Source organism: Balaenoptera acutorostrata, chromosome 6 (genome assembly GCF_949987535.1).
Source record: "Balaenoptera acutorostrata chromosome 6, mBalAcu1.1, whole genome shotgun sequence".
Classification (NCBI taxonomy): Eukaryota; Metazoa; Chordata; class Mammalia; order Artiodactyla; family Balaenopteridae; genus Balaenoptera; species Balaenoptera acutorostrata.
The window spans coordinates 91,464,932-91,492,442 of NC_080069.1; the positions used below are offsets into that span (position 1 = coordinate 91,464,932).

Below are 27,511 nucleotides of genomic sequence, written 5' to 3' on the forward strand. Positions count from 1 at the left end.
CCCTCCTGCCGCGCCTCTCCCCTCCCGCCGCGCCTCTTCCCGCCCCGTCCTTGGTGCACCGCGGCCGCCAAGCCGAGCGGCGCCGCGCGGGGCTGAGTCGAGCCGAGCAGCCACCCGCGACGCGTCGCCGGTTTAAGCGCAGTGCGGGGCCGCGGCCGGGGGCGGCGGTAGTGAGACAAGCGCTGCGCTCCAGCCCCCTTTTCCCTCCATGGTTTCTCTCCGCTCCCGTGAGTAACTTGGCTCCGGGGGCTCCGCTCGCCTGCCCGCACGCCGCCCACCGCCTGGGACCGCGCCGCCGGCCTCTGCTGCTAGCAGACCCCTTCTGACGGCCCTCGCTGCGCAGGCTGGGACGCCTCTCCCCCCTCCGCCCCCGCCGCGGAAAGTTAAGTTTGGAGAGGGGGGAAGAGAGAAACATGGACATGAAGAGGAGGATCCACCTGGAGCTGAGGAACCGGACCCCGGCAGCTGTAAGCAGAGCCCCCTTCGGGCGCCCTCTCCCCCGATGACTTGCATGTAATGGTGGCCACCTGCGGGGCCCCGACCGCGGGTTCGCCGGCCCGGCGCGAGGAAGAGCGCAGCTCGCGGGCTCGGACGGGGAAGGCGGGCGGGCGCGGAGGGGGGAGCGAGCGCGCGGGGATTAACTCTTTGGCGCCCACGGGCCCCCGCGGCCGTCCGGGGAAGGCGGTGGGGTGGGAAAAGCGAACTTTGAGCTCCTCGCCCGCCGGGGTCCTTTCCCGGAGGAGCGCGTGTGCGTGTGGCCGGCGGCAAGGGAGGGAGGAGGGGGTTGTGTAACGCTGGGAGCCATGTTTGCAGCCTCCCGGGATACGCGGCCGGGCGGAGGCCCGGCCTGCCGAGAAGCCGCGCGGCCAGCCGGGGCTGGGCCCGTTGCGGGCCAGGCCGGGCTCCGCGCGACCCTGGCCGGCCGGGGAAGGGGCTCGGGCGGGGCGGGGATTGGGCTCTTCCGGCCAGGCCTCGCGGTTGGCGCCGGCCCGGCTAGGTCAGGGGCCGAGGGGCGAGTAGGGGGCTCTTTGCCTCTGAGGGGGACGGGAAGTCCCCTCGGGCGCTGGGGGGCTTGGGCGGGCATGGCCTGGCGCGCGCGGAGCGGGGGAGGGGCGAGCTCGGGCGGCGTCGGTGGCGCAACCGCCGCCCCTCCCCAGGCCAAGTTTGAAAAAAGGACGCGGTTCCCGCCATTTTTCAAGCCTAAAAATAAAACTTTCTCCCGCATTTCTCTAGCTCCCTTTTTGCCCCCCGGGCCTTCCCCAGTCCCGGCCTCCCAGGGCGGGCCTTGCTCGGCCCGGGGCCGCCGGTGTGGCGTAGGCGGCTTCTACCTCCCCCCGTGCCGCCGCGGCAGAGCCCGGGGGCCCCTGCCCGAGAGGCTGGCCCCTCGGTGTGGGCGGGCGGCGGCGGCTCCTCGCGTCAGCCGGGGCGCGCCACAGGCCGACACAGCGCCATGTTGGCGAGCGCTCGTCTCCCTCCGCCGCGTGAGCCGGCCTGCTGGCTTGGGCAGCGGGACCCTGCCCGTCCGCACCGGCGGTGGCTGTGGGCCGCTGCTCCCCGGGCCGAGCCTGCGGCTTGTACGGTGCCCGCCTCGCCAGGGCTTGGCTCGCTCTGGATGGAGCCGCGCGCTCCGGCCGCCGCCGACTCATCTCTTGGGCGCGCTGCCGTCTCCCTCCCCCCTTCTTAAAAGGGCAACGCCAGGCGGCCGCCTCCGCCCCGGTCGAGCGTCGGGGGTACGGGCGGGCCTCGGCTGGGCTCGCGGGCTGGGCGGCCTCTGTCCTCGCACGTGCTCCAGGGCCGCCGACCCTGGCCGGCACTCCCCCGCCGCGGCTGCGTGAGCGGCGGGTGGACGTTTAAGAATCGGCCTTCTTTTCTCCCCTGGCCCTCCCCGCGAACTAGAGCGCCTTCCCGTGGCCGGGTGCTGGGCCCTGTTTCCTGGCCCCCGCGCGGGGAGGCCGTGCCTCTGCCAGACCCCTTCTTCGGGTGAGTGGCGTCTTTTGGCCCTGGGGCAGCCGAGGGGAAGTCCTTCCACCTCGCCCCAGGCTGGCGATGGGCGCGTTTCGTGCAGTCAGGGAGCTATGGGTAACAAGTTGCCAACTTGTGGGAATTCGTCAACCGGCTTTCCCTTGTGTGCATGAGGTTTTGAATCCCTGAGGTCTCCACAAATGAGGTGCCGGGTCGCTGCACCTCGTGGCCTCCCCGCTTGTCCCTGGAGGACCTCGGGGGGGTGGGCGTCTCGACTCGGTGCTCTGGGTTTTTAAGGTTGAGGTTTGACCTCAGTGGTCCCTTCCGTCCATCAGTCAGACATTTTGTGTCGGCCACGTGCTAGTATATTGAACCGTTAAGCTTCTTCATGCTGTAAAACTTGTAGAGTTGTGATCTCATTTTGAGGAGTTGTTAATTTAAGACGTTTGAATTATTACTGCGTAGTTTCAAATGAGGAGAATGTGGAGGAATTAGATTTAGCCAAATTTTCCAAGAGAAAATTACACATGGGTCTTCAAAGTGCCTTAAAATCTGGAATTTGAATTCTTTGAGGGTGCATAAAGTACTCTTAAAATACTCAGCTAAGAGCACTGTTGCTCCTTCTGGGAAATACAGCTGGGCTAGTTGTATGTGGAATTTGTATATGAAATAACTAATATATTGCTTTTTTAAAACATATATATGTGCAAGCGTTAATTTTTCAAGAAATCATCTTAAGCCTTGCCCTTTTGCCCAAAACAGGCTAGAGTCGTGTGGCTATTTAACTTATACTGAAAGGTCAGTTTGTCAGTTGCAGTATTCACGTATCAGGAACTCAAAAGCCACAGGTGACTAGTGGCTACTGTGTTGGACTGCACTCTCCTACTGTAATCCACTGTTTTTTGTTTTTTAATATATGACCTTTTTAAAAAATATCTTGACTTTTTAAAAAATGAATTTATTTTTGGCTGTGTTGGGTCTTTCTTGCTGCACGCGGGTTTTCTCTAGTTGCAGGGGGGCGGGGGGCTACTCTTTGTTGCGGTGTGCGGGCCCCTCTCCCGTTGTGGAGCACAGGCTCTAGGCATGCGGGCTTCAGCAGTTGTGGCGCACGGGCTTGGTTGCTCTGCGGCATGTGGGATCTTCCCAGACCAGGGCTTGCACCTGTGTCCCCTGCATTGGCAGGCGGATTCCTAACCACTCTGCCACCAGGGAAGTCCGTAATCCACTGGTTTTATTAAATAAATATTTGAGTACCAACAGTATGGCAGGGCCTGGAAAGGCAGTGTGAACAAGGCAGAGAGCAGTCCCTTCCCTCCTGAAGCTCAGAACCCAGTGGTGCCTGTTGCACTGTGCAAGTAAGGGGGCCTTAGGAGAGTGTCGTGGGAGCCACCCAGGATTGTGGGGTAAAGAATGGCTCCCCTAGGGACTCTTACAGGGAGACTGAGTAAGAGTTAGGTTCTTAAGAGAGGAAAGCTCTGATCTTAAACTGAAGGTTTTGGGGGGTGGGGGGAAGCTGTAGGAAATTTTTAAATAAGAGTTTAAAAATGTTTTGCACAAAAGCATCATCTTTAAGGTAAATGAGACGTTCCAAGATGATTCTGAGTCAGCTAGTCACATGGCTCCATATGTCTGTTGTGGAGCCAGCTGTTAAAGAGTAGCCTTGACCTCTGGAATCCTGCAGTCTCTTGTCATTTGGGGAAAGAAGAACCCTGTCTCTATTGAATGTATTGGTATAATGACAGGAGGCTCTTAAATGCACAACACAGTGTATTCCTTGGTTGACCTTGATGTCTGTCATCAAGTGAGATCTAAGACTGAGGAGGGTAAGTGGAGGCTTGATCATAAGTGTTTTTGTTTTAAGACCAGATGGGCTTTTTTTTTCTGAAATGGAATATTTTTTTAATAAATTTATTTATTTTTGGCTGTGTTGGGTTTTCGTTGCTGCACGTGGGCTTTCTCTAGTTGCTGCGAGCGAGGGCTACTCTTTGTTGCGGTACGCAGGCTTCTCATTGCAGTGGCTTCTCTTGCGGTGGAGCACGGGCTCTAGGCACACGGGCTTCAGTAGTTGTGGCATACGGGCTCAGTAGTTGTGGCACACGGGCTTAGTTGCTCCGTGGCATGTGGGATCTTCCTGGACCAGGACTCGAACCCGTGTCCCCTGCATTGGCAGGTGGATTCTTAAACACTGAGCCACCAGGGAAATCCCCAGATGGGCTTTTATTGTGAGTGTGGCTTTTTTGTTTTTATTTTATTTGGGGATTTGAAGAAGACTCTGGTAACACTTTACTTCTTGTGTTCTTTAGCCGAAGTACGTGAGACAGACCAAGATAATAGGTTCCATTTCACCTGTTATAAACCGGTATGCTCATTTCCCTAAGGGGGTGACTCATAAAGAAATATAATAATTCAGTTTTTTCTAAGTCCAAAACACCTTTTTATATAAGAGGTTTGTTCTCATAGTGGAAAAAATGGCTTAAGATGGCATTTTAAAATAATCTTCAAAAAGAACAGTGATCACTGTTTTTAAATAATAGGCAAGGATAGGAAATATTTTATACAAAATATTGTGTTGTCAGTTATTTCACTGAGAGCAAATTGTACAGTACTAGAACGTACCATGTATACCACAGAAATTGGTAGTGTTGTCAGATGTGAGAAGAGACATGCAGTAGCGAGATATAGATATTATCTATATCTAAATTTGTAATTTAGATATATTCCAGAATTGGAGAAAATACCTGTTCTTTATGTGAGGCCCTAATCTTTCTATTATGCCAAACATGCCAATGATACGAGCACCTCATTAACTATGAATGTAGGGGTATCTAGCTTTGACGTTAGCTCTGTTCCTGTCTTGTGTTCAAAGTTAGAAAGTCATGCAGTTCTTGTGGTTTACAATCAATGCCCCTGTGGAACACTGGTGGGCTGTATGCTAGACTGAGACATTTCATATCCCACAAATAAGAGTAGTTTTTCCTTAGTCCCAACTTACTAAAAAAAAATTTAATTTTAAAAATAACTAACGTGAGGGGACTTCCCTGGCATTCCAGTGGTTAACACTTCACGCTCCCAATGCATGGGGCGCGGGTTTGATCCCTGACTGGGGAACTAAGATCCCACATGCCGCATGGTGCGGCCTTAAAAAAAAAAAAAAAAGGAAAAAAAAGACAACATAATGTGAGAAGAACCTTTCCCTCAACTTTTGGCATTTATTGTTGTGTCTGTTATGATGTGATTTTGAGCTCCGTGGGATATTCTAATTGGTTGCATAGCAGCTAATTGGGTTCTTTTCCTTGTATAAGGAATACAGTCTTCATTGAAGAAAAATTTGATACAGATAAGCTAAAAAAATAGTAGATATAGAGAAGGAAAAATTTAAAAACCCAGAAATCTCATACACACCCATCCTACCATCTAGACATTATGGTGTATAGTCCACGAGAATTTTTTTTTCTAAACTCAGATCATGCTATTAATGCATATAATATCTTGTTAAAATATAGTAAACATCTTTATCTTTCTCTGGCACAATTTATTATTTTACAGCCTCATTGTTAACATCCGCATAGGTCATAATTTAACCATCCCCATTAGGTGGTTAGAAGGTTTTTTACTGTTTTAAGTAGTATTGAAATGAACATTTTGTAATGTGAATCTCTGTCAAATTGCTTTCTAGAGTGGTTCTCCCCACCAGTAGGGTATGAGTGTTTCCTTCCTTCATACCAACAGTTCTGCCATCCAAACACATTTGAGAACTGCTAATGTTCTATTCTACCGTCATTTTGCAAACATTATTTTAAAATAATAGTAGGGTGGAAGGTTTGAAGACTGGTTAACTCAGAAAGATGGACATTATCAAGGGTGGCAGGAGTTACTTTCTACATTTTTGGACATATTTCCACATATTTCGCTTACTATAATAATCATGTATTTTCTAACTAAAAAAAAATTGATAACTCAATGATTTTTAATCCTCTGTATCTTCTTTTCCCCTCTTATAACAATTATAATTGATGATTATAGGGCTGCTTTTTCTTGATTAGAACCTCCCATTTATTCTGGGTCTAGATTGGGATGCCATGGCATTATATGTCCCCCACTCCATGTACCTTCCCTTGTAAGGCAGTCTGGATCCCTTCACCCTCAAGAAGGAATTGGGGGAGAGGGGAGGCTTAGTTATCTCAAATGCTGCTGACACAATGCCTGAGAGCAGACACCTTTTCACCAGGGTCCTGTTTAGAACTTTAGACTGGCTAGAAGGCTGCTTATGGCAGGCTTTCCAGACCTGTCATCCTTGGGCACAGCCCTAAGTGGACCCTCCTTTGGTCTCTGCTTTCTGCAGTAATTTCCCACAGTGCTCTGTGCTTGTTTGTGGCTCGTCTTCTTACTGTGCCTCTGGAACTTTGTTCTGGGGTTAGCCCATTTCTTTACTACGAGCTTAACCTTCCTGGAAAAGTCTAGGGACGTGATTTCCCTGCTGTGCCATACAGCCCAGCCCTCGCCTGGACTCACCCCAGTAAATTCTGCTGCCTCCTACTCATGGAGAAAATTAAAGGCCTCAGGTGTGCGCTCCCTGACTTCTCACTCTCCCACTTACAAACTTACCTGCACCTATACCCATCCTAGCCATCTCTTCTCCATAAAAGAGCTGCCCCATCCTCAATCAGAGTAGAATAACATCTCATTTTTAATAACTATATGCAAATACCTAGAATTTCCATATGTCAAGAAAGGTCACAAGAAAGTGTTGAGAGGGATTGATTGCCATTTTAAATAAAGAACTCAAAACTCAGAGACTCTTAACGTTTATATTTTTTTTCACCTAGCAATAGATTGTGAGGAAACAATCCTTATTACAAAAGAAATTTCACATAAAAAAATAGCATGGGGGCTTCCCTGGTGGCGCAGTGGTTAAGAATCCGCCTGCCAATGCAGGGGACACGGGTTCGAGCCCTGGTCCGGGAAGATCCCACATAACGCGGAGCAACTAAGCCCGTGCGCCACAACTACTGAGCCTGCACTCTAGAGCCCGCGAGCCACAACTACTGAAGCCCATGTGCCACAGCTACTGAAGCCCGCGTGCCTAGAGTCTGTGCTCTGCAACAAGAGAAGCCACCACAATGAGAAGCCTGCGCCCCGCAACAGAGTAGCCCCCGCTCACTGCAACTAGAGAAAGCCCGCGTGCAGCAGCGAAGACCCAATGCAGCCAAAAATTAAATAAATGAATAAATAAATAAATTTATTTAAAAAAAAAAAGATAGCATGGCATTATATATAATAAACTTGGAAACATGTTCAATAGGGAGGATTGTAATTTATGGTGCATCCATACACTTTAATTTCTTTAGCCATTAAAAATATTTATAATTGTTAAAATATGCTAAGTAATATTGTTTCATCTTGCTGTATTTAAAATATACAAAGACTGAAAAAAAAATACCAAAGTATTAAGTGACAAACAGCAATATGCTTTGCATTAATGTGATTATGCTTATGATCAGAAAGTAGGTTCTCTTCATACCCAGGTTTCCTCTGTTTCATCATCTGCTCATTCCCCTACAATCCTGACACAAACCCCAGTGCCATTTTTTCTGCATTTAACAGTTGTGAAGGCTCCTTCTCATACTGGGGTATGGTGGTAACTAAAATAGACATGACCCTGCCATCATGAAGCTTGATGAAATTTCAAGGCTAGCAGTGACCTTTTTTAAAAATTATTTTATTTTATTTTTAATATTTATTTCTTTATTTGGCCCCGCTAGGTCTTAGTTGTGTCATGGGGGATCTAGTTCCCTGACCAGGGATGGAACCTGGGCTCCCTGCATTGGAAGTGTGGAGCCTTAGTCACTGGACCACCAGGGAAGTCCCTAGCAGTGACCTTTTTTTAACCTTTATTTTTTTAAATAAATTAATCTCATCATAGAAATGTTAAATAAGGTTATGGAAAAGTCCCCCAGCCAGTCACTTTCTCTCCCTGAGAAGAATATAAAAAAGTGAATGTGTGATATGTGACATAAATGAAAACATTTTATACATTTTGTACCTTTTTCATCATACATTGTATCCTGGAAATGAGTCCTTTGTTGATGGACAGTTACATTGTTATCTAATTTTTTTCAGTCCTTCTTTTCCCCCCCCTCAGTAACTTCTTATGCCTTATTTCATAAACCTTTCTAGGTGTTTGAAACTAATGCTTCACCTTTGGGTACTACTGATTCTTCTCAAGTCACCTTTGCAGGATCCCCCGGTTTCCATCCTTGGTTCTCTTCCTAGGAATTCCATCTTTTCACTACTGTCTCTGCCCTGATGACTTCCAAATACAGAACTTAAACCTAGAACTCCCGTGAACTCCAGGCCCTCATGTCCAGCTGCCTGGGGATACTTTCACCTGGACTTCTCATGAGAACTTTAAACTTGGTATTCTTCGTGGTATTCATTATATACCTGCTCTCCCCCCCACCCCATCCCCAAAGCTGTTCCTTCCTATTTCCATCCAGCTACATAGTTCCCATTTCTTTAAATCAGAACCTCAATTCCTCTCCATCATCTTTCATACTCAACAGTTAGATTTGCAGATTTGGACCACTTTAACATCTTTTTTTCCCTCCCAATTTCTCCTTGCTTCCTAGTCGGCTATTTGGTTCAGCAGACTTGTTCTAACTCTCGATGACTCTAGTTAAAGCGGAATTTTACCAGTTGAGAGAAATGTCCAAGAGGTACACCCATGGGCTGGGAGGCAAAATGGCTATCTAAATTCCTCCTTACTTGGCTTTTGGCATATTGGTGTCATTCTGTATAACGTTTTTGGATTCTCTGTCAGATATAGTCATAGAAAACCCCCCAAATCAAATAGAAACATTTAGTTATATTGCAGTATACTACTTAGGTTGGTGGGTGATTACACTTGACCTTTTTTTTAAATGATTTGCTGGTTTTACTCTTTTTTAAATAAATGTATTTATCTTTTATTTATTTATTTTTGGCTGCATTGGGTTTTGTTGCTGTGCGTGGGCTTTCTCTAGTTGCGGCAAGGGGGGCTACTCTTTGTTGCAGTGTGCGGGCTTCCCACCACAGTGGCTTCTTTGGTTGCGGGGCACGGGCTCTAGGCGCACGAGCTTCAGTAGTTGTGGCACGCAAGCTCAGCAGTTGTGGCTCGCGGGCTTTAGAGCACAGGCTCAGCAGTTGTGGCGCATGGGCTTAGTTGCTCCGTGGCATGTGGGATCTTCCCGGACCAGGGATCGAACCCATGTCCCCTGCATTGGCAGGCGGATTCCCAACCACTGTGCCACCAAGGGAAGTCCTACTTTTTTTTTTTTTAATACAAAAGAAATACATGCTTGTAGAAAACTTAGTACAGATAGGAATAAAGTAAATAGTAAAGGTCTTTGTCATTCTCCTACACCCTTTCCCAGAGGTTACTTTCTCAGTATTCACTATGCCCCAAGCACTACTTTCTATAACAGTTCTACTTCACAGATGAGGAAACTGAGACACAGATAGGTTAAGTGACTTGTCTAAGGTCACACAGGTTGTGAATGGCAATGCCAGAATTCAACCCTAAGCATCTGTCTCTGGAGCCCAGCTCTCCTCAGTCTACCTTAAGTTTTCAGATGTGCTAATTTTCATCAGAAGAGGAAAGAATGTCCGAGGTAGCTAGAGAAAAGTGGAAGGAAGGGAAGAAAGAAGCAAAAGATATAATGGGCCTGTATGCATCCTGAAAGCAAGGGTTCTGAAGAGGAAGTAGAGTAGTGAGAAGTAGTGAAGAAGCGAGCAAGAAGTTGTGGTGTTGTGGGTGTCACTGACTCTCTAAATCAGTTTCCTTCTCTGTAACTGAGGGGAGGGTATGGTGGTACAAAGAAAAATGAGTAAATTCTCCATAAATGTTAGCAATTGCTAGAGTAGTATCCTTGGATTTTGTATAAGAGAATGAAGAAACTACTAGCCCCTATTTTCATTTTAGAACTATTAGCATCTCCTTCTCATACATGCTTGATTAATGCTAATAAACGTGTTAGATTCACTGCAAGAATGCCTTTGGCAGTTAAAACTAATTTGCATCAGTGTAAATTTATCAAAACGTGTTTAAAACTTGCAAGTTTCAGAGTCAACCACAGAGCAAAAATGGCAGTAGGGATTATCATGGTAGATATTCACACAGTAGACTTTATTAAATAATCAGTATTCACAATCTTCAGATGTGATACCTTTGGATGGATTTGAATCCTGAATTTCAGGACCTCCAAATAAGGAGATTTTGTGGCCTGAAAAAGGAACCTAATGTCGAACAGTTCTCTCCCCTAGAAATACTTTCTTACATGTAACACAAAATGATCTTTGTTTTGAATTAAGGCCTCTTGCATCTTGATCTTTTCCTAGTGTCAAGATAATCTTAGTAAAGATTAATAAAACCAAAAGTAGAAATGTATAGTCCAGAAACCTGTAGCCACAATCTCTTAGTGACCTTGATGGGAAAAGTGAAGCTTTCCTCTTTTCCTTGTGTCAGTCTCCTGGGCCTTGAGGAAGACTCGGCCTAAAGGGGTTGCAGGGGTTGAGGGGGTATCTTCACTCCGCATTTGTAGTTAAAGCTGCCCCTTGGGGAACAGACTTGGGAAAAGGAATAAGGGGGATATCGTTTCTTCACTTATCTCGTAAGAACTGTAGTTTCTGTCTGGAAAGTAAAGAGTTTAAATCTTTATTTGTACCATGGTGTGACATTCCACCTTTGATATCTATTAGAATATTGTTACTAAAGGCTTAATCATTTTTCATTTGTTTATAACTGTGACCTAGGTCTAAGTTGAGGCTGCCACTATATGTGGGTGGTTTGGTGGGTATTTATGGTTGGAGTTTTTGCATTGTGTTTTGTTTTCTGCATGTTTTTTAAAGCTTTTCTTCCCCACTTTGTCACCCACAGGTTCGAGAACTTGTCCTGGACAATTGCAAATCAAATGATGGGAAAATTGAGGGCCTAACAGCTGAATTTGTGAACTTAGAGTTCCTCAGTTTAATAAATGTAGGCTTGATTTCAGTTTCAAATCTCCCCAAACTACCTAAATTGAAAAAGGTAAGTGCTTTTTCTTTAACAGTAGAAGGGAAAACCATTCTGCGGAAAGGAAAAATATATGATTCTATCTGTAAGGAAGCATTTAGTGTAGCAGAAAGCATATGGCCTTTGGAACTGGGCAGATCTGGGATTGAATTCCAGCTCTAACATTTTCCTGATGGGTAAATCTTACTCAAGTTACTTAATCTCTCTAAGACTCAGTTTCCTCATCTGTAAACTTGTAATACCACCTGACCTTGCAGAATTGCTATGATGTTTGGAAATAATACATGTTGGGTGCTCAATAAATAGTAGTTATGAAGAATAATTATTTTGTGAATATTACTTCTTTTTACGAATCTGTTGCTATGATGTTAACTCGTATTGTTCTTAGTATGCTCTGGTTTAGGAACCACAGGTGCCTCCCACTCTTTGTGTTTTATGTTGATTAAGGGAGAATTGAAGTATAGACCTTCCAAATTTGTAGTCTGTTATTTCAAACACATTATGTAATTCTTAATGACTAGGAAGTTTAAAATGTGTTGTGATTGACTGCAAGAGTTCATTTTAACAAAACTGCTGTACTTCCCTATCCTAGTTGACGGCCCATTGTTAGGGCTTTATTGGTCTAATTATAAACCAATCGCTGTCCCCTCTAACAACTCCCCCCCCCCCAAAAAAAAAACAACAAACAAAAAACCTCAAGAAAAATGTTTTTTTCATGTCCTTGCACGTTGCCCTGTCACAAAGCCCCAGAATGTCAGAACTGGAAGAAACTTAGATCTTCTAGCCTTGTTTTACAGGCACAGCAGTAGACCCAGAAAGGTACAGTAATTTGCCTAAAGCCACCCACAGAAGTGGTTAGTACTGGAACCAAAGCTAGAACCCTTATCTTCCTATTTGCTAACCCAGTATCTTTTCCATTACATACAAAAATGTTTGTGGTCATGGCAGTGTTGCAGAATTCTCCACTGTTTACCTAATCTCTTTATTAGGGAGTTTAAGTTGAACCTTCATCTAAAAAAGATACACATAGAAAACTGAAATCAAATTGAGGCAAAGGACAGATAGGCTGTTCCCGTAGCTTGCTTGCTTGAATTCTGAGAGGGACTTGTTTTTTGGTTAAGTACGTGAATTAAAATCCAGAAGTGCTTTTTACTTATTTGCCTTTTTTAGGTAATAAATGCTCAGGAAGTCCTCATGAGTTTCAGGGCGACCCTCCTATCAGAAAGAATTCTGTTATGTTTAAATTTGTAAATTTTTTTTCTTTTTTTCTGACAGGCATTTCCTTTAGAGGTTCAAGTGTAATCCTTTTATGTTTGCATAGGTTATTGTGACATTGGAAGCTCTGATAAGCCCATAAAAAACTGATGGCTTTTTAGCCTGTATCTACATAAACTTGATGCTAGCAGGTCCCTACTATGTGTTTTGTGTTCTGTTCTACTTTCCTAGCATCCTGGTACATTTTCCTGAATTACTATGGTCTGTGTACTATCACACTTATTCAGAAAGTCAGTGTATCAGTGTATCAAATCCTTCTGAAGTCTTGTTAATCACTTACCTTGTAGGGTCAGAGAGGGAGGAATAGAGATATCTGTAAACCAAACTTAAAGGCAGATTGGGTGTTCTCACAGCTGATTTTCTTCCTACCCTAGAGCACAGATTGTTTTTTTTTAACAAGAAACAGGTTCTGAAAGAAATTTTGGTGTGTAAATGTTGCAGGTTTGCTAAATTTATACATTGATTTCATTTCAAAATAAATATGCCACTAAATGTTTGGCAGATTGCCTTGTTATCTCTTCTCCCTAAGATACTCATGTTGAAAGGATGTGAATACTACATATGTCGATATTCTAACCGGCCAAGAGAAATTTTAGATATTTTACTGGACTGTCCCATCAGACGGAAAAAAATGTATTGAAATGTTGCATTTTTCTCTTCCGAAATGCTTAATAACACCAAAGCAGCAGACTTACTGTTTTTTAAACTCATTCTTTCAACGAATATTTAAATTTTTAAAAGTTCCTCTATTCTGCATCATGTACTTCATTTCATTGCATGCCAGACTAAATTACATAAGTTGTCATGCTGTTCTAGGTACATAGCATAGGGGGGAGCACATTGAAGCTAGCCTGACTGGCTTCAAATCATAGGTTCACCGATGTAACAGCTGTGTGATCTATGGGCACTTATATAGTCTCTTCATAGTTCATTTTTGTCATCTGTAAATGGGGGTAATAATTCTACCTACCCCATAGGGTGATTGTGAGATCAAATGAGTTCATGGATTTCTAGTGCTCTGAACAGTGCCTGAAGTACTATGTAAGGGTTAGATACAGTTACCATTGTTGTTGTTGGCAGTTAAAAGAGAATTGAAACTAGCTGTCTGGCCTTAGTTTTCTTCATCTGCAAAATGAAGAGTTTGAATTAGATGCTCTCAACCATCTTATTTTTCCAGGCTCCAATTTCTTTCACTCTAAGAGTCCAATATTCCTTGGTGAAGGCTCATTCCTTCATTGGCATACCACTTGCTGTGCTACTTGACCTGCAGCTAAGAAATTAGAGTGGGTTCTTACAAGGGCTAGTGCCAGGTTTGTGCAAGAAGTGTCCTCTGGGGAGTTGGTTTCGTCAACTCTGAAGCTGTTGCCCCAGTCCCTTTTTCCAAAGTCATGGAGCTTCTTTAAGGGCTTGTACCATTCCTGTAGCCTTCAGAGCAACATTCCCTGGTGGCTTCCAGATGTAGAACCCCATGGCGAGCCAGCACTGAACAGAACCAGATTAGGTTTCAAGTGGGCATTGTGAGCTTTGCTTGGCACACAGAATAGCTGCTTAGAATGCACAGACCATTTACCCTTCCTGGCAGGTATAGAGTATTACAACTTCTCAAAGAATTCTAATTTGCTTTGACCCACTTTTTAGGTTAGAAAATGTATTTGCTGATGTTAGGGGCCAGCAAACTGTTACAATTAGCAGCTGGTTAAGAAAATACAACTCTTCTAATCCTAACATGTCTCTCCTTCCCAGAAGTGTTCCTGGGATCTGTAAACTACTTATTTGGGTTTAATCAAACAAAATGAACACACATGCCCTAATAAAAAATAGAGATCATTTGATCTTGGTGTTTGAGAACTTTATTCGTTATTTATGACACTTTAATGATATGTGTTTCTCTGTGTGTATTTGTGTGCTGTGTGCATTTTCTCTTAACAGCTTGAGCTCAGTGACAATAGAATCTTTGGAGGTCTGGATATGTTAGCAGAAAAACTTCCAAATCTTACACATCTAAACTTAAGTGGAAATAAACTGAAAGATATCAGCACCCTGGAACCTTTGGTAAGTAATCAAGAATTTGAAAACCAGGACTTATTGGTCATTTTCATTTTCATATTTCTTTATTGTGAGGGAAATAATTGGAAATAATAATTGACTGAGAAAGTGGTGGTTTTTTATAGTACTTCTTATAGAAAGAGTCCAGTTTTAAAGAATCAGGGCCTCTTTAGTTATACGTGTTCCTGTGACTTTGCTCTCCCTCCCTTATTATTGTGGTAGCTTCCTTCAAAGGGGAATTCTTTTCTTTCTTGTCCTTTTTGAATGTCATATATTAACTATAGCCTTAAATATTTATCTTAAAATTGTTTCCCCAGACTGGCCAGACTGTTCTATATTATACTTTTACAGAAAAGGCTGTTTATATTGGGTGACATATCTGATCTGTAGATGGAACAGGCCAAGGGCAGCTCCAGTGAGTTTTAGGTCTTCTAATTCATGATCTTGTGCTGTAGCTGGATCACTGTTGCCTAAAGTTTTGCATGGGAACCCCCAAATTCTCCTCAGTCTTACATACTGGGACAAGCAATGGAAAGTTAAGTGCCAGTTGGGTTATAGACTTGCTGTGTGACCTTGGGCAAATTGCTTCTTCTCTCTGGGCCTCAGTTTCCTCACTTATGAAGCAGGAAGGATAATAATCCCTGCCTAACTTACCTCACTTAGGAGTTCTGAGAATAAAATAAGGTAATGCACTTACTTTGCTTTGTAAGTTGGGAAGCTGTGTTAATGGGGGTCCAGTCTAGTAGAACTTGTAGTGACCAGAAAAGAGCTTCTGGAGGCAGGGGTTAATGCAGGGTAGGGGGTAGCCCCACAGCCTGTTCTCTTTGGCTGCCACCTGGAAATTCCTATGATTTCAAGATTGTTAAATGACTTTTTCCCCTAAATATGACATTCTATTCATAGAAGTAGAATTCTATTTTAATAAGGCTAATGAAACTCAAACTTGTTTCGTATCACCCAAAGAAGTTTGTGGCAGCTTTCTGGGTTGTTTTTTTTTTTTTTCTGTTATACATAACGTCAGTATTTCCATCTGACTTAACTTGCAAACATTAATTGGGAGAGGGGCTATATAGTAGATAGGAGCTGTCTTTCAGGATCCAGCAGAGCAGAACCCAAGAGGATAAGGCATCCTTCTGCTATTTCTATCTTTTCTGATATCACAATATATTAAAATATTTGCACTTCATATCATTTGTACAAAATGTGCTGTTGATATTTCAAGAGAAGATAGAGTTAAATTATGACTTTTAATAAAGAGGATTTCCTGCTAAAACTATAGGGTCTTTTCCCTCCTAATAGTAATTGAGGCTCTGCTCCAATGTAGATTTAGTCACTGTTTACCGAGTCCCTTTGTTTTTATGTTTCATTAAGTAGACCACATTTAGCTCATTTCTCATAAATGTTGGGAGCCTGTTGTTCACCTTTGCTCCATGAATTTTGTCCCCTTTTTTCTGTTACCAGTTCACTCAGATACTTGGGCTCCCTCCTTTTTCACTAGTTCTGTTTTCCTCCAAATCAATCCCCATTTCCAATGTTTAAGCAAACATTTATTGCAGTTTGCTTTATTCAAGGATGTTAACATTTGCCCATTGTATCCTCATGTAATGCAGAGAAGAGAGAATGTCCTCCTTTTAGAAATGAGGAAACCAAGTTTAATTACTCAGCAGCTGCAGAATAAATGGGGAGTAGGGATTCAAATCCAAGTCCATCATTCTTTCCACTACCCTTGGGACCTGTTCTTCTCTTTTTAACCTATAAATTTATTCCATACCCAAATTGACCTAAGCTGGAAGTTCCAACAGGAGCACTAAATTAAGTGCTGATGGTCTCCCAGTCCCATGGGGTACTCTAAGCCTTTATTGTTTGTGTTAATGACAGGCTATCAATTTAGGGTCATTGTAAGCACAGGAACCCCTTCTCTTTAGAACAGAGCACCAGGCAGTACCTTTCCATGCTAAATCACTGGCCATTGCCTAATTCTCCTGGCAGCCTTAGTCTTCTTTGATGTTTCATCAGAAGCTTTTGTCAGTGTCCTAGCATTCAGAGGCAGAGCAGAAGCAAACATTGTGTGGGAGTTGTTCCTGACCTGCTCAGTGATTTATTAGGGCCCTTTGGTGGCTATGAAAGTCTCAATCCCCTGGGGCAATGAAGTATAAGAAAAATAATCATTATAATATTTACCATTTTTGGAGGATCTTCTATGTACCATACACTGTAGTGGATGCTTTATGTATGTTATCTAATTAGCAATCCTCAACATTTCTATAAAATAGATAGAAATAGCATGGCCCTCATTTTATACATGAGGAAGCTGAGGCTTAGGAGAGGCTGAATCCCTTGTCCAGAGTCACACACCCAGGGCTGTCTGGGAAAGGCTGAGCTCCTGCCATTCTCCTGAACTTTCTATTCAGGTTCCTGGGGGCGCTAGGTGGGTCTCCTGACATTATAACTTCAGGATAAATAAAACTGTAAGAGAAGGTGAAGGGGGGAAATGTTGGGTCCATTTTGACTTCTGAAAGTATACTTCAGTGGGGAAAAACACCATCCTCATCCTCATCAACCACATACATTTTGAACACCGTCTACGTTGAGCCCAGTTCTTACAGTCAATGCAATGATTGTGAATGCCTCTGCTTACTACAGGGACATTAATCGAGAGACAAAGAAGGCATCAATTCAAACTTCCTTGGACACCTTTTTTAAGAGACCTGGGCCATCCAAACCATCCCCCAAAGCCCTTCTAAATTCTAAGAAGGCAAGCAAAATTATTGTTAATAAAATGTTTAATGTTTATTATGGCTAGCCTATTAGTTTTAGGCCAAATTTCTGAAATGGTAGAGTTGTGGTTTTTTGTTGTTGTTGTTGTTGTTTTAAGCAGTATTTACACATTACATTGGGATCCTGAATAATGTGTGTAGTGTATTTTGGGCCTTAAAGCACAATTTTACTGCTTTAAACAATTCTAGAGTCCTACAATTATTGGGGGTTTTGTTGTTTATTTGCTTTCACTTCGTTTTCTAGCATACTGTTTGGCATGTCCGAATTATTCATAATGGGTCCTTTCTGAAGAAGTAGCAAAAAATGTCACAGATTCAGAGTTGCAGAAACAGGAAAGCCTTGGAGGCCCTGTGTACTAGGCTAGTTGATAGAATTGGAAAACGGGCTTGGGGCACTGTTGAGCATTAAAGATCTGGAGTTATATGTATTTTTGCACATCCATTCCTAGGAAATAATGTTGAACAGTAAATGGCTCATTCCTTTGAGTGAAGAATTTATACTGAGTCTCTGGGAAAGCTGCCTAAATATACTCGTGGTTCTATCTTAGCTGGTATAGAGTCAACCTTTCTGTGAAGAGAAAAGAGTTCTACAGTTGTCTGGGGTGGTATTTCAGCATTTTTTTCCCTGTTTGTCAAGAAGTCATACCTGGGCTTCTAGGGGTCAGGGGCTGTCCAGTAGGGAACCTCATCTGAAAGCTACATGACAGAAAAGCAGTTCTCCCTATGATCAGAAGGACTGGAGACAGCTTTCTTAAGACCTCAGTGTACTGACTTACATAAGCACATTATTGGATCCACAAAACTCTTGGATCACTGTACATTGGTGTTTTGAGGAGTACATTTGCCTGTTGCTGTAACACTGTCTGTGTTCCATGCTTGGCTCCATGTTCCCAAGGGCTGTTCAGTGAGAATAAAACCAGTGTGGGAACCTCTTTGATCAGGAAGACGAAGATTTGTGAGTGCAGGGATCAGGAACCCCTTCCTCTAAAGGACCAGATAATAGATCTTCTAGGCTTTGTAGGCCATACAGTCTCTGTCACAACTACTCCACTTTGCCATTGTAGCATAAAAGAAGCCATACATAATACATAAACAAGTGAGTGTGGCTGTGTTCCAGTAAAACTTGGTTTACAACTACGGGAGGCAGGCCGGAGTGGGCCAGCCGGCTGTCATTTGCCAAGGTCTGCTTTAGAGCAGAGATTTTCAGATGATTTTGTAACTCCCAAGAACTACACAGATACCTCAAGTCCTGCAGACAAGGTTTTGTTTCATCTTTGTTTCTTCCCAGGTGCTTGTGAATGTTGAAATAGATTTCCCAATAAAGCATCGAAGTCTTTAAACATAAACATTTATTTTTTTGCAACTTGCTTCATACAGAGATCCTCTCAGTAATTTTTTAGAGAATGGCAAACTTTTCTCTTGACTCAGAACCATTAAAAGTTAAATTTATGAAGCCGTATATCCATATGCCCCCCAAGCCCCTATTTTAAAAGGCACCAGGCCTCACAGTACTTCACATTTTGTATTTACTCTTTATCGGTTTGCCCCCTCTTCTGCTCCCTATGAGGGTCTCTTGTCACTTTCTATTGCTGTCTCCTTACTTGCCTGTAATACTAACTCTGCCCTCTCAATCTCTTAATTCACCCTTAATCAAAACTTAATAGACCTGGTATTGAAATACTAGTACACTGATGTAATAACAAATGAAGATCTGAGTAGAATACGTGGACATTTTCCTATTCGCTTTGGCTGCTCAGAAAACTTCCTGGGCCAGGTTTTTAGATCTTAACTGTTTTAGATAGATGAAACTGAGGTTTCAAACAAAGAGGTATTACAACAAAACTTCAAGGTATGGTAAAATCAGAATAATTTTACATCAGAAAGTTCTGGTAATAGTGTCAATCTTTTCCCCCAAAATTAAAAAAGAAGAAAAGAGTGTAAAGTTTCTCTACTTTTGACGTTTCAACTCTGAGTCCCCCTTCTTTTCCCCCAGCTTGCACTGACTCCTGTCTTCCCAGAAAATATCTACATCACCACACTTTGTGCTTTACTAGGTTCTGTTCTCGAGTGTTTCCCATCTATGTCCCCAAGTAGAAACGTCAAGGATCTTGATGTTGATTGATTTGATTGAAAATTTTTTTTCCCTTCCTATTCTACCACCCCGGAGCACTGAAGACTTATTGCTTGATAACCCAGCAAGTTCTTATTGGTCATTTGATTACTCAAACATTAAAACCTAGTTTTGAACCAGATTTGTTAAAGTCTCTGTCTCATATTGTAAAAAGATCCAGTTTTAATAAATATTTCAAATTCATATTTCTTAAGACTATTCATACTGCCAAAAGAAAACAGTTCTCTGAGAGGATAGAGGTAGAAGGGAAGGACTAATTAAAAATCTAGTGACCTAATATAAAGGTTGCAAAGGACGTGAAATGTTTTCCTATGTACAAGGCTGAGTAGGTAGCAGCTAATTGAATTCAGAGCCTAGAATTTTACCTCTTTAGGAGATGGGTTTTGTTGCCTGTGTTCCTTTGGTTTAGTAGGTATGTTTCTTGATCCTTTTCCTCAGAAAAAGTTGGAATGTCTGAAAAGCCTGGATCTGTTTAACTGTGAGGTTACTAACCTGAATGACTACCGAGAGAGCGTCTTCAAGCTCCTTCCCCAGCTGACCTACCTGGATGGCTATGACCGAGAGGATCGTGAAGCCCCTGACTCAGATGCCGAGGTGGATGGTGTGGATGAAGAAGAGGACGATGAAGGTGAGTGGGCACAAAGCAACGTGCAGTGAACTTAATTTCTGCTTTCCAAAGGTCCTGATTAGACCACTGAATGCTCTTGCTATTGAGAAAAATAATTTATATCCATGCATGTAGGTGTTCTGTTAAATTTGGAACTCTTAGGGCATTGAAGTCTTCAAATGATCAAAATAGAAAATGGTTTGTTAGCTAATTAGTCTTGTTTTGGAGCCTAGAGATCATAGACTGCTTCAATCCGTTTTTTGAAGTACTTGTGGTTTATGGTTTACTAAAAGGACCATTGCCTCAGGTCTCCTGCCTTTCTCCTAGCTGTTTCCCTTTCTTGGCTACTGCCTACTTATCCTTATCAACTCAGCTTTGTCAACACTTCCGGGAAGCATTTTATGATACTGGAAACCTAGGTCCTTGTATGTGCCAGAGCATCCCCTTGTTTACCTCTTTCGTAACAGTTGTCACTCTGCTATTCTTGTACCTTCCAACTATGCTATGATTACCTTCTTTTTTTTTTTTTTAATTAATTTATTTATTTGGGTGCGTCGGGTCTTAGTTGCAGCATGCAGGATCTTTCGTTGCAGCATGCCGGCTCTCTAGCTGTGGCTTAGTTGTCCCGCGGCACATGGGATCTTAGTTCCCTGACCAGGGATCGAACCCTCGTCCCCCACGTTGGAAGGTGGGTTCTTAACCACTGGACCACCAGGGAAGTCCCTATGATTATCTTCTTATCTCTTTATTCACAGGGCCTAGCACTTGGTAGGTACTTGGTACATTTTTTTACATTCAAATATAAATATCTTTCCTGCTTCGATATATGACTATAGAGTTTTAAAAGGTAATGATTTGAAAGCACTATGAGTTGGATTCCATTTTTCATTAATAAAGGAAATAATTTCTAGGTATAACATGGAATTAGAATATACTTTCTATTTTTGACATTTGATCAAGGTTTTTTACATCCTGTTATCTTTAAGAATCTTTGTATATTTTCTACCCAAACTATCCCTCCTGATTAGCTTGTGCTTTCCTTGCACAGTGACTTGTTTACTCTGAGTCACTCTTAGGATAAAATGTTTCTCACCTGAGTGGCTTAGAGGAAGCAGAGCTACTAGTGTGATCACATCAATCAGCATGAAAAAAACTTATTCTCCTAGAATTCCTGATGTTGCTGGAATTTGCAGCATTACTGTATTTGAAGCATTATTTTTGATATCTCTTTAAAGATGAAAGTTTCTAAGACAGAAATGGTTAAGAAAAGTGGAGAACATCATCAGGCACCTCGGTTGCAATTAGTGGGGTAGTACTCTGGAAGCATTTTACAATTTTGTTTTGCAGCAGGTTTGAGACAAGGCAAAAAGAGATGGGATGTTAGGTGGTAAAGTGGACGCTGAATAGGATGTTTCATCTTGTTCCAAATGTTTCCATCACTTAGTCCCTTCATTGCTGGTTCTCAGTTTTTCTTAAAAACCAGTCTGGTTGTCCATATTTAAGTCCACCTTAAATGGGTTGAGCAGCCACCCATGGGCAGGAGCCTGTAAAGAAAATTCCTTGGAGAGTGGAAGGCAGTTCTTGAGAGCAAGATCAGTCAGGCAACAAGTGTTTGAGAATTTCCTATGTGCCAGGCTTTTAAAACTATCTAAAAATAGTTAAAAAAAACAAACAAACATGGTTCCTGTCCCTTGGAGCTTACTGTCTACTAAGAAGAGAAATGTTAAGTAACCATAACTAAATAATCACAAGTGAGCAAAGTGTGTGGTAATGGAGAAGCACCAGGTGTGTGAGAACATAGGAGCTGAGACTGGGGGTCTGGGAAGTTGGCCTGAGGAAGTGATGTTTAACTGAGACTCAAAGGCTGAGCCAGTGTTAGCCACACAGAAAAGAAAGGGAAGAGCATCTGGGGTCCAGAGGCAGGAGAGAGCACAGCGAGCTCCAGGACCTGGAGAGGTAAGAACTAGTTGACGAGAGGCCTGCACCAAATGGAGTAGAGACACAGGACACAGGTGCCTTTCAGCCTACCTGGCTACCACCACTGCCCCCACCCCCATTCCCATCATGGGGTTATTATGGGTGTTTCCCAGGTTCCTGATTTGCACAGCTGGTTTGTGGTGGTACCCTTAGCCCAGAGAAGGAGGTTGGTGGGTCTTTTTTGTTTTTTGTGTGTGTGTGTGTGTGTGTGACTTTTTACTATGGAGAATTTCAGACATAGACAAAGGTAGAAATAACAGTAAAACTAACTTTAACTTTCATGTTCCCATTACTGAGTTTCAGCTGTGATCTGTTCACACCTGATATTATTTTACACACACACACGCTCCTACCCACTTCTCCCCTTCCTTATTTTGAAGCAAATCCTAGGCATTGTATCATTTCATCGGTAAGTATTGTAGTGTACACTTGGTCCGCCAGGACTCCTGGCCTCTGGATTTTATGGGGCTCAGGTCAAAGGGACTGAACCTCAGCAACTTGCAAGAAAGGAGGTGACTGTAGTTCGTGGTTTTCCTTGACATTGGTGTGGCCCAGCATTTGTCCTGTGGACCAACCCAAAGCTCCCCACCACCTGAGTAGGTGTACCTTGTGAGACACACAGGGTATTTGATGTATTCCTTTTGGACTGTTTTCAGAAGGAGAAGATGAGGACAAGGAGGAGGATGAGGATGGTGAGGAAGAAGAGTTTGATGATGAAGAGGATGAAGATGAAGACGAAGATGTAGAAGGGGAGGAGGATGAAGATGAAGTCAGTGGGGAGGTCAGTGCACCTCTTGCTGCCCTGCTTCCCATTTGTAATTAAAATAAAAGTGTGGATTGTTTAAAAAAGAAAAGTTTTCTGAAGAAATTAGTATACTTGTAAATAGACTAATAGCAGTCTGATTAATTTAGCTCTTGTCCCCCTTTTAGTAAATACTAAATAGAATACTTACTGAATGCTAACTAGACAGTGCTCGGCTCTGCAGAGTAAGTTTTGACCCTTTAACTTTGGGAGGCAGCAACAAGTTGAGTATTCATTTCATTCAGTAGGGTGAGAAAACTGGAAACATTGAGAACTGATGGGATGTCCTCCCCTTTGTTGTATTGAAGTGAAGGTTATGTTTACCAAGTCTGAACTTCTTGTATATCCAGCTTAATTCAGTAAATGCATCATGTACCTGCTGTGTTAGAGTTGAGGATGAAAAGTTGAAGAAAAATGTGGTCCTGCTCTGAAAGAGGCAGGTAGTCTAATTTATGGGACAGGCAGTAATAACAGTTATCTCTGAGGAGCTGAATACCATAGAAGGATAGGAGAAAGGAGTGACTTTGACCCTAAAGGGGACTTGTGAATACAGGCCAAGAAAAATAGACATCATCAAAAAAAAAAGTTCTTTTGTAGTACAAACGTAAGGCTGAGCATTTGTATAATCTCATAGGTATCTAATGAAATTAAGTTTCTGAAAGAAGCTTTTTATAAGAAAGGGAATATGGAAATCTTTGTCCAAACCTGCTTTGAAGTTTTTAAACTTATTTCTGGAGTTATCCATTGTAAGTTGTATACTAATTAAAGATGTCTTTAATTAATGCTTACTTCTGAAAAGCGATTTTTAAAGAAAATTTTTTTTTTTTTTAAAGGAACTCCTTTATTTATTTATTTTTGGCTGTGTTGGGTCTTCGCTTCTGCGCGAGGGCTGTCTCCAGCTGCGGCGAGCGGGGGCCACTCTTCATCGCGGTGCGCGGGCCTCTCACTGTCGCGGCCTCTCTTGTTGCGGAGCACAGGCTCCAGACGTGCAGGCTCAGTAATTGTGGCTCATGGGCCCAGTTGCTCCGCGGCATGTGGGATCTTCCCAGACCAGGGCTCGAACCCGTGTCCCCTGCATTGGCAGGCAGATTCTCAACCACTGCGCCACCAGGGAAGCCCCAGAAAATTTTTAATTAAGCTTATTAATTTAAGAAAAACCAGCAGTTCTCAGTATATTAAAGTAGATAAAAGTAACGTTACAGTTTTCTCTTTGAATGAACTGTTAAATTTAATTGACAATTCTTGTTTTTCTTCGTACTTCTTAACTTGGCAGAATTAATCTAATAATGATATGCTATTTACCATTCTTTAGGAAGAAGAATTTGGACATGATGGAGAAGTTGATGACGATGAAGACGATGAGGATGAAGATGAGGATGAGGATGAAGGTGGGTTAATGCATGCACTTTGGTCCCTATCAGTTAAAGATCAAGGGGAATGTCCATTAATTTAGAATTTGAAATCACTGAGAAGAAAATAAAATGCGTTTGGCCCTGGTGGTCTTCAGAAGCACTTGTAAAGCCCCATTAGTGTGTGTGTACTGGTTCACCCACCTGCTCTACAGCAGTTAGTAGTGCCTGTATGAGGATAGGCGGCCCCGGCCTCAGTCCCCACATGTTGTGTTTTTAGACCCCATCGTTTGTGTTACTGTTAGGCATGAGATTTCTGTGTTTGGAATTTTTTCATTAAAAAAAATCTTAATTGGATTTTAATCTTTGCAGGGTAGATAATTAGCACCTTTCTAGTTTTATTGGTGTTATTCCTTTCCCCACCACAACCAAAACCAGTGAAACATCTGTTTATTTATTAGAAAGTAGATTCTAACGCTTGTATAGGTTTCAGAGTACTGGGTTGTTTGCTGTGCTTTCTGTTGGTTCATACTTTCTCAGCAGCATCTTCTCTCTGTGCAAGTCACAGGACTAAAATTACTTTGGATACAGCAATGATTAGGACCTGGTCTCTGCCTTCAGGGAGCTTTTTGGAACACAATTTAGTGCAGATTTAGCTAATTTCGTTAAAGTAGCAATGAGTTTTTACTAGTTGAAAAAAACAGAACGATGTGTAGGTCTCTGTGTCTCAAATAGTTAAGGAGTCTAAGAAATCTCTTTTTAGTTAATATAAACTTGCAACAGTTTGAGTCTTGCCATGTTCTAGGCTAAATACTTCGTGCTATTTCATTTAATCCTCAGAATAACCCTATGGAGTCAGTGCCATTGTCCCCATTTTACAAATGAGGAAATAGGCTTAAGGAGCTCCAGAGTCCTTGCTATTTATTTTAATAACTGCTAATGTCTGATTTGGGGGACCAACAAGTGTAAGAAAAATAAGAAACATTTGGTTAGACAGCAACTTAACTTGAGAAAACTGAGTTAACTTTGCTGTGATTTGAGGTGCTGCTGTGCATTTTACCCTTCTTGGTTCCATGCCTACTATTTATGCTTCTTAGAATTAAAACTTCTTAATTAACAACCTGTCGATTTGACCAAGCTTACATCATTTTTTATCTCCCAACCGTTAAAAAGTTAATTGTTGTTACCTCTGTTAGCAATAATTAGGCAAAGTAAATGCCTTTCCAGTTGTCTCAAAATGAATTTTTATTATTGTACAGAAGAGGAAGAAAGCGGGAAAGGTGAAAAGAGGAAGAGAGAAACAGATGATGAAGGAGAAGATGATTAAGACCCCAAATAACCTGCAAAAAAAGAACTGTTCAGTATTGGTTGGACTGCTCACATGGATTTGGTAGCTGTTTAAAAAAAAAAAAAAAGTAGCTGTGATACAAACCCCAGGACACCCACCCACCCAAAGAGCCAAAGAATAGTTCCTGTGACATTCCGCCTTCCTCCATTTAGTCCCTCTTGGAAATCCACCACCAAGCTTGGGGACTTCACCCCAACAAAATTGTAAGCATTGTTAGGTTTTCGTGTAAGACTCTTGCTGTAGCGTGGATAGCTGTGATTGGTGAGTCAACGGTCCGTGGCTGCCAGTTACACTGAGATTGTAACAGCATTTTTACTTTCTGTACAACAAAGAAGCTTTGTAAATAAAATCTTAACATTTTGGGTCTGTTTTTTCATGCTTTTCTTTTCTTTTGAATGAAAATTTTTTTACATTAGGACATTTTATGTGACAACTGCCAAAAAAGTATTTTTAAGAATTTAAGTGAAATAAACACATTCCTCTTCGGTAAAGCCTAGTTGTATGCTTACATTTGTAATTTAAGACTTTGATTGTAAGCCTGTGTTGAAACACACTAAAGAACTGGTTTCTTTGGTGTTTTTATATTAGTGGTTATTGAGGGGAAATACACAAGTATGTAGGATCTTTGAGCATTTAACTCTAATCCTCATTCTTGATGACTGAGAGTAATGAGGTAGACTTTTGAAAAATAATGTTTGAAATTCAATGCTCTGGAACCCCTAAAAGCCAGTAAAAATAATGTTAGATTCAAATAATAGATGAATTAAGTAAAGGAGGGTAGTATAAAGGAGAAGGCCTTACTCTGAGTCCCAGGAGATCTGAATTCTAGTTCTGGCTCTGCCACTGATTTCCTGTGTGACCTTGTGTTGCCCTCTGGACTACCTCCCAGTCTATAAAGTTCAGGGGTTGTGACCAAATGGCTTCGGACAGGAAGGTCTGAAGAAAAAAATGGGCTTTGCATGAAGGCTGAAACATGTAGGGTTCGACTGACAGGTGAACAGGGTTTGTTATCAAGACAGGTGAGCTAAGGAGGAATGACATGTGAAAAGCTTGGCTGGTGGGGGAGGGGCATGGGTACACACTGCCTGAGGTCAGCTTAGCTTTTTTTGCGGAAGATGGAAATTTGCTCTATTCTTACAGATCTTAAAGGGATTTGGGGGAGGGGTAAGATTCTGCAGTCTTTATACAGTGGCTCAACAATTTAATACATGTGTGACTACACTGTCAATTTTTGTAGTGGAAGACTTGAGGATTGTTTTGGTAACTCAGCTATAAGCTACTGGAGTGAGTGTGTTTTTACACATGTAAAAGCAATGTTAAAGATTGGAAACTAATCAATTTATGTCATTTTAGTGTCAGTGGAGCCCCCAAATCATGTACTTTACATTAAAGTCCCCTCTAGGCTTTAGAGTGGAGTTTGCTTTTTGCAAACAGCAAAAAAGACAAACCAGCCCTTGGGTGCGCATAGGAACTAGTAGGGAAGAGAAGACACATGGGAATGATATTTACCAAGACCTAGAACAAGTGGTCCAGTAAGTGTTAGAGTAATTTAGAGGTAGGAAAGGTAGCTTTCAACTGGGAGGATTAGGGAAGTTTCCTAGAAAGGAAAGTATTTGAGACGCACATGCGGATGTGAGTAGAGTTTAGAAATAGAAATGGAGAAAGGAGGGAGGAACATGATGGACAGAGGTCACAGGGAGTTGTGTACGCTTGGCTTCAAATAGGCAAGTTTGACTAGAGAGTGAGGAGGAAGAAGAGGAATGACAGGTGAGACTGGAGCAGTGATTTGGGACCTTATCCCAAGGGGGCTTGAACGGCAGACCTTTCTTTTGCATTCACTTTGCAAAATGTCAGTTTGACCTACTACCTGTGGCCAGTGAGGATTCTAGGGAACTATCAAACCAGCTTTTCATTTCTGTCATGCTTTTTCTTGTTTTAAAATTACGTTTTCCAGAAGCCTGTGACATTCAGACCTCTGGGAGGGCCTTGAGGCTTAGCTGCTCTTAATATTTATTTATTTACTTATTTATGGCTGTGTTGGGTCTTCGTTGCTGTGTGTGCGCTTTCTCTAGTTGTGGCGAGCAGGGGCTACTCTTCGTTGTGGTGCACGGGCTTCTCATTGCGGTGGCTTCTCGTTGCAGAGCATGGGCTCTAGGCGCGCGGGCTTCAGTAGTTGCACCACGCGGGC

The 27,511-nt window shown here is 42.7% G+C and overlaps 1 protein-coding gene across 1 annotated transcript; it reads left to right on the forward strand.

Moving 5' to 3' along the window:
* The first annotated feature begins 39 nt into the window (after window positions 1-39).
* On the forward strand, window positions 40-25,685 carry ANP32B (acidic nuclear phosphoprotein 32 family member B). Its single transcript, XM_057548170.1, has 7 exons — window positions 40-467; window positions 10,877-11,026; window positions 14,216-14,338; window positions 19,679-19,868; window positions 22,481-22,605; window positions 23,939-24,014; window positions 25,235-25,685. The coding sequence occupies exons 1-7, from the start codon at window positions 414-416 to the stop codon at window positions 25,300-25,302; spliced, it is 786 nt and encodes a 261-aa protein (XP_057404153.1). The 5' UTR covers window positions 40-413; the 3' UTR covers window positions 25,303-25,685.
* Window positions 25,686-27,511: the final 1,826 nt, after the last annotated feature.

Excerpts from the sequence above, each read along its gene's own strand:
- ANP32B (XM_057548170.1), top strand. The coding sequence starts at position 414 with ATGGACATGAAGAGGAGGATCCACCTGGAGCTGAGGAACCGGACCCCG. Across the intron at positions 14,339-19,678 it reads TCAGCACCCTGGAACCTTTG|AAAAAGTTGGAATGTCTGAA; the intron begins GTAAGTAATCAA and ends CCTTTTCCTCAG. Across the intron at positions 24,015-25,234 it reads AGATGAGGATGAGGATGAAG|AAGAGGAAGAAAGCGGGAAA; the intron begins GTGGGTTAATGC and ends ATTATTGTACAG.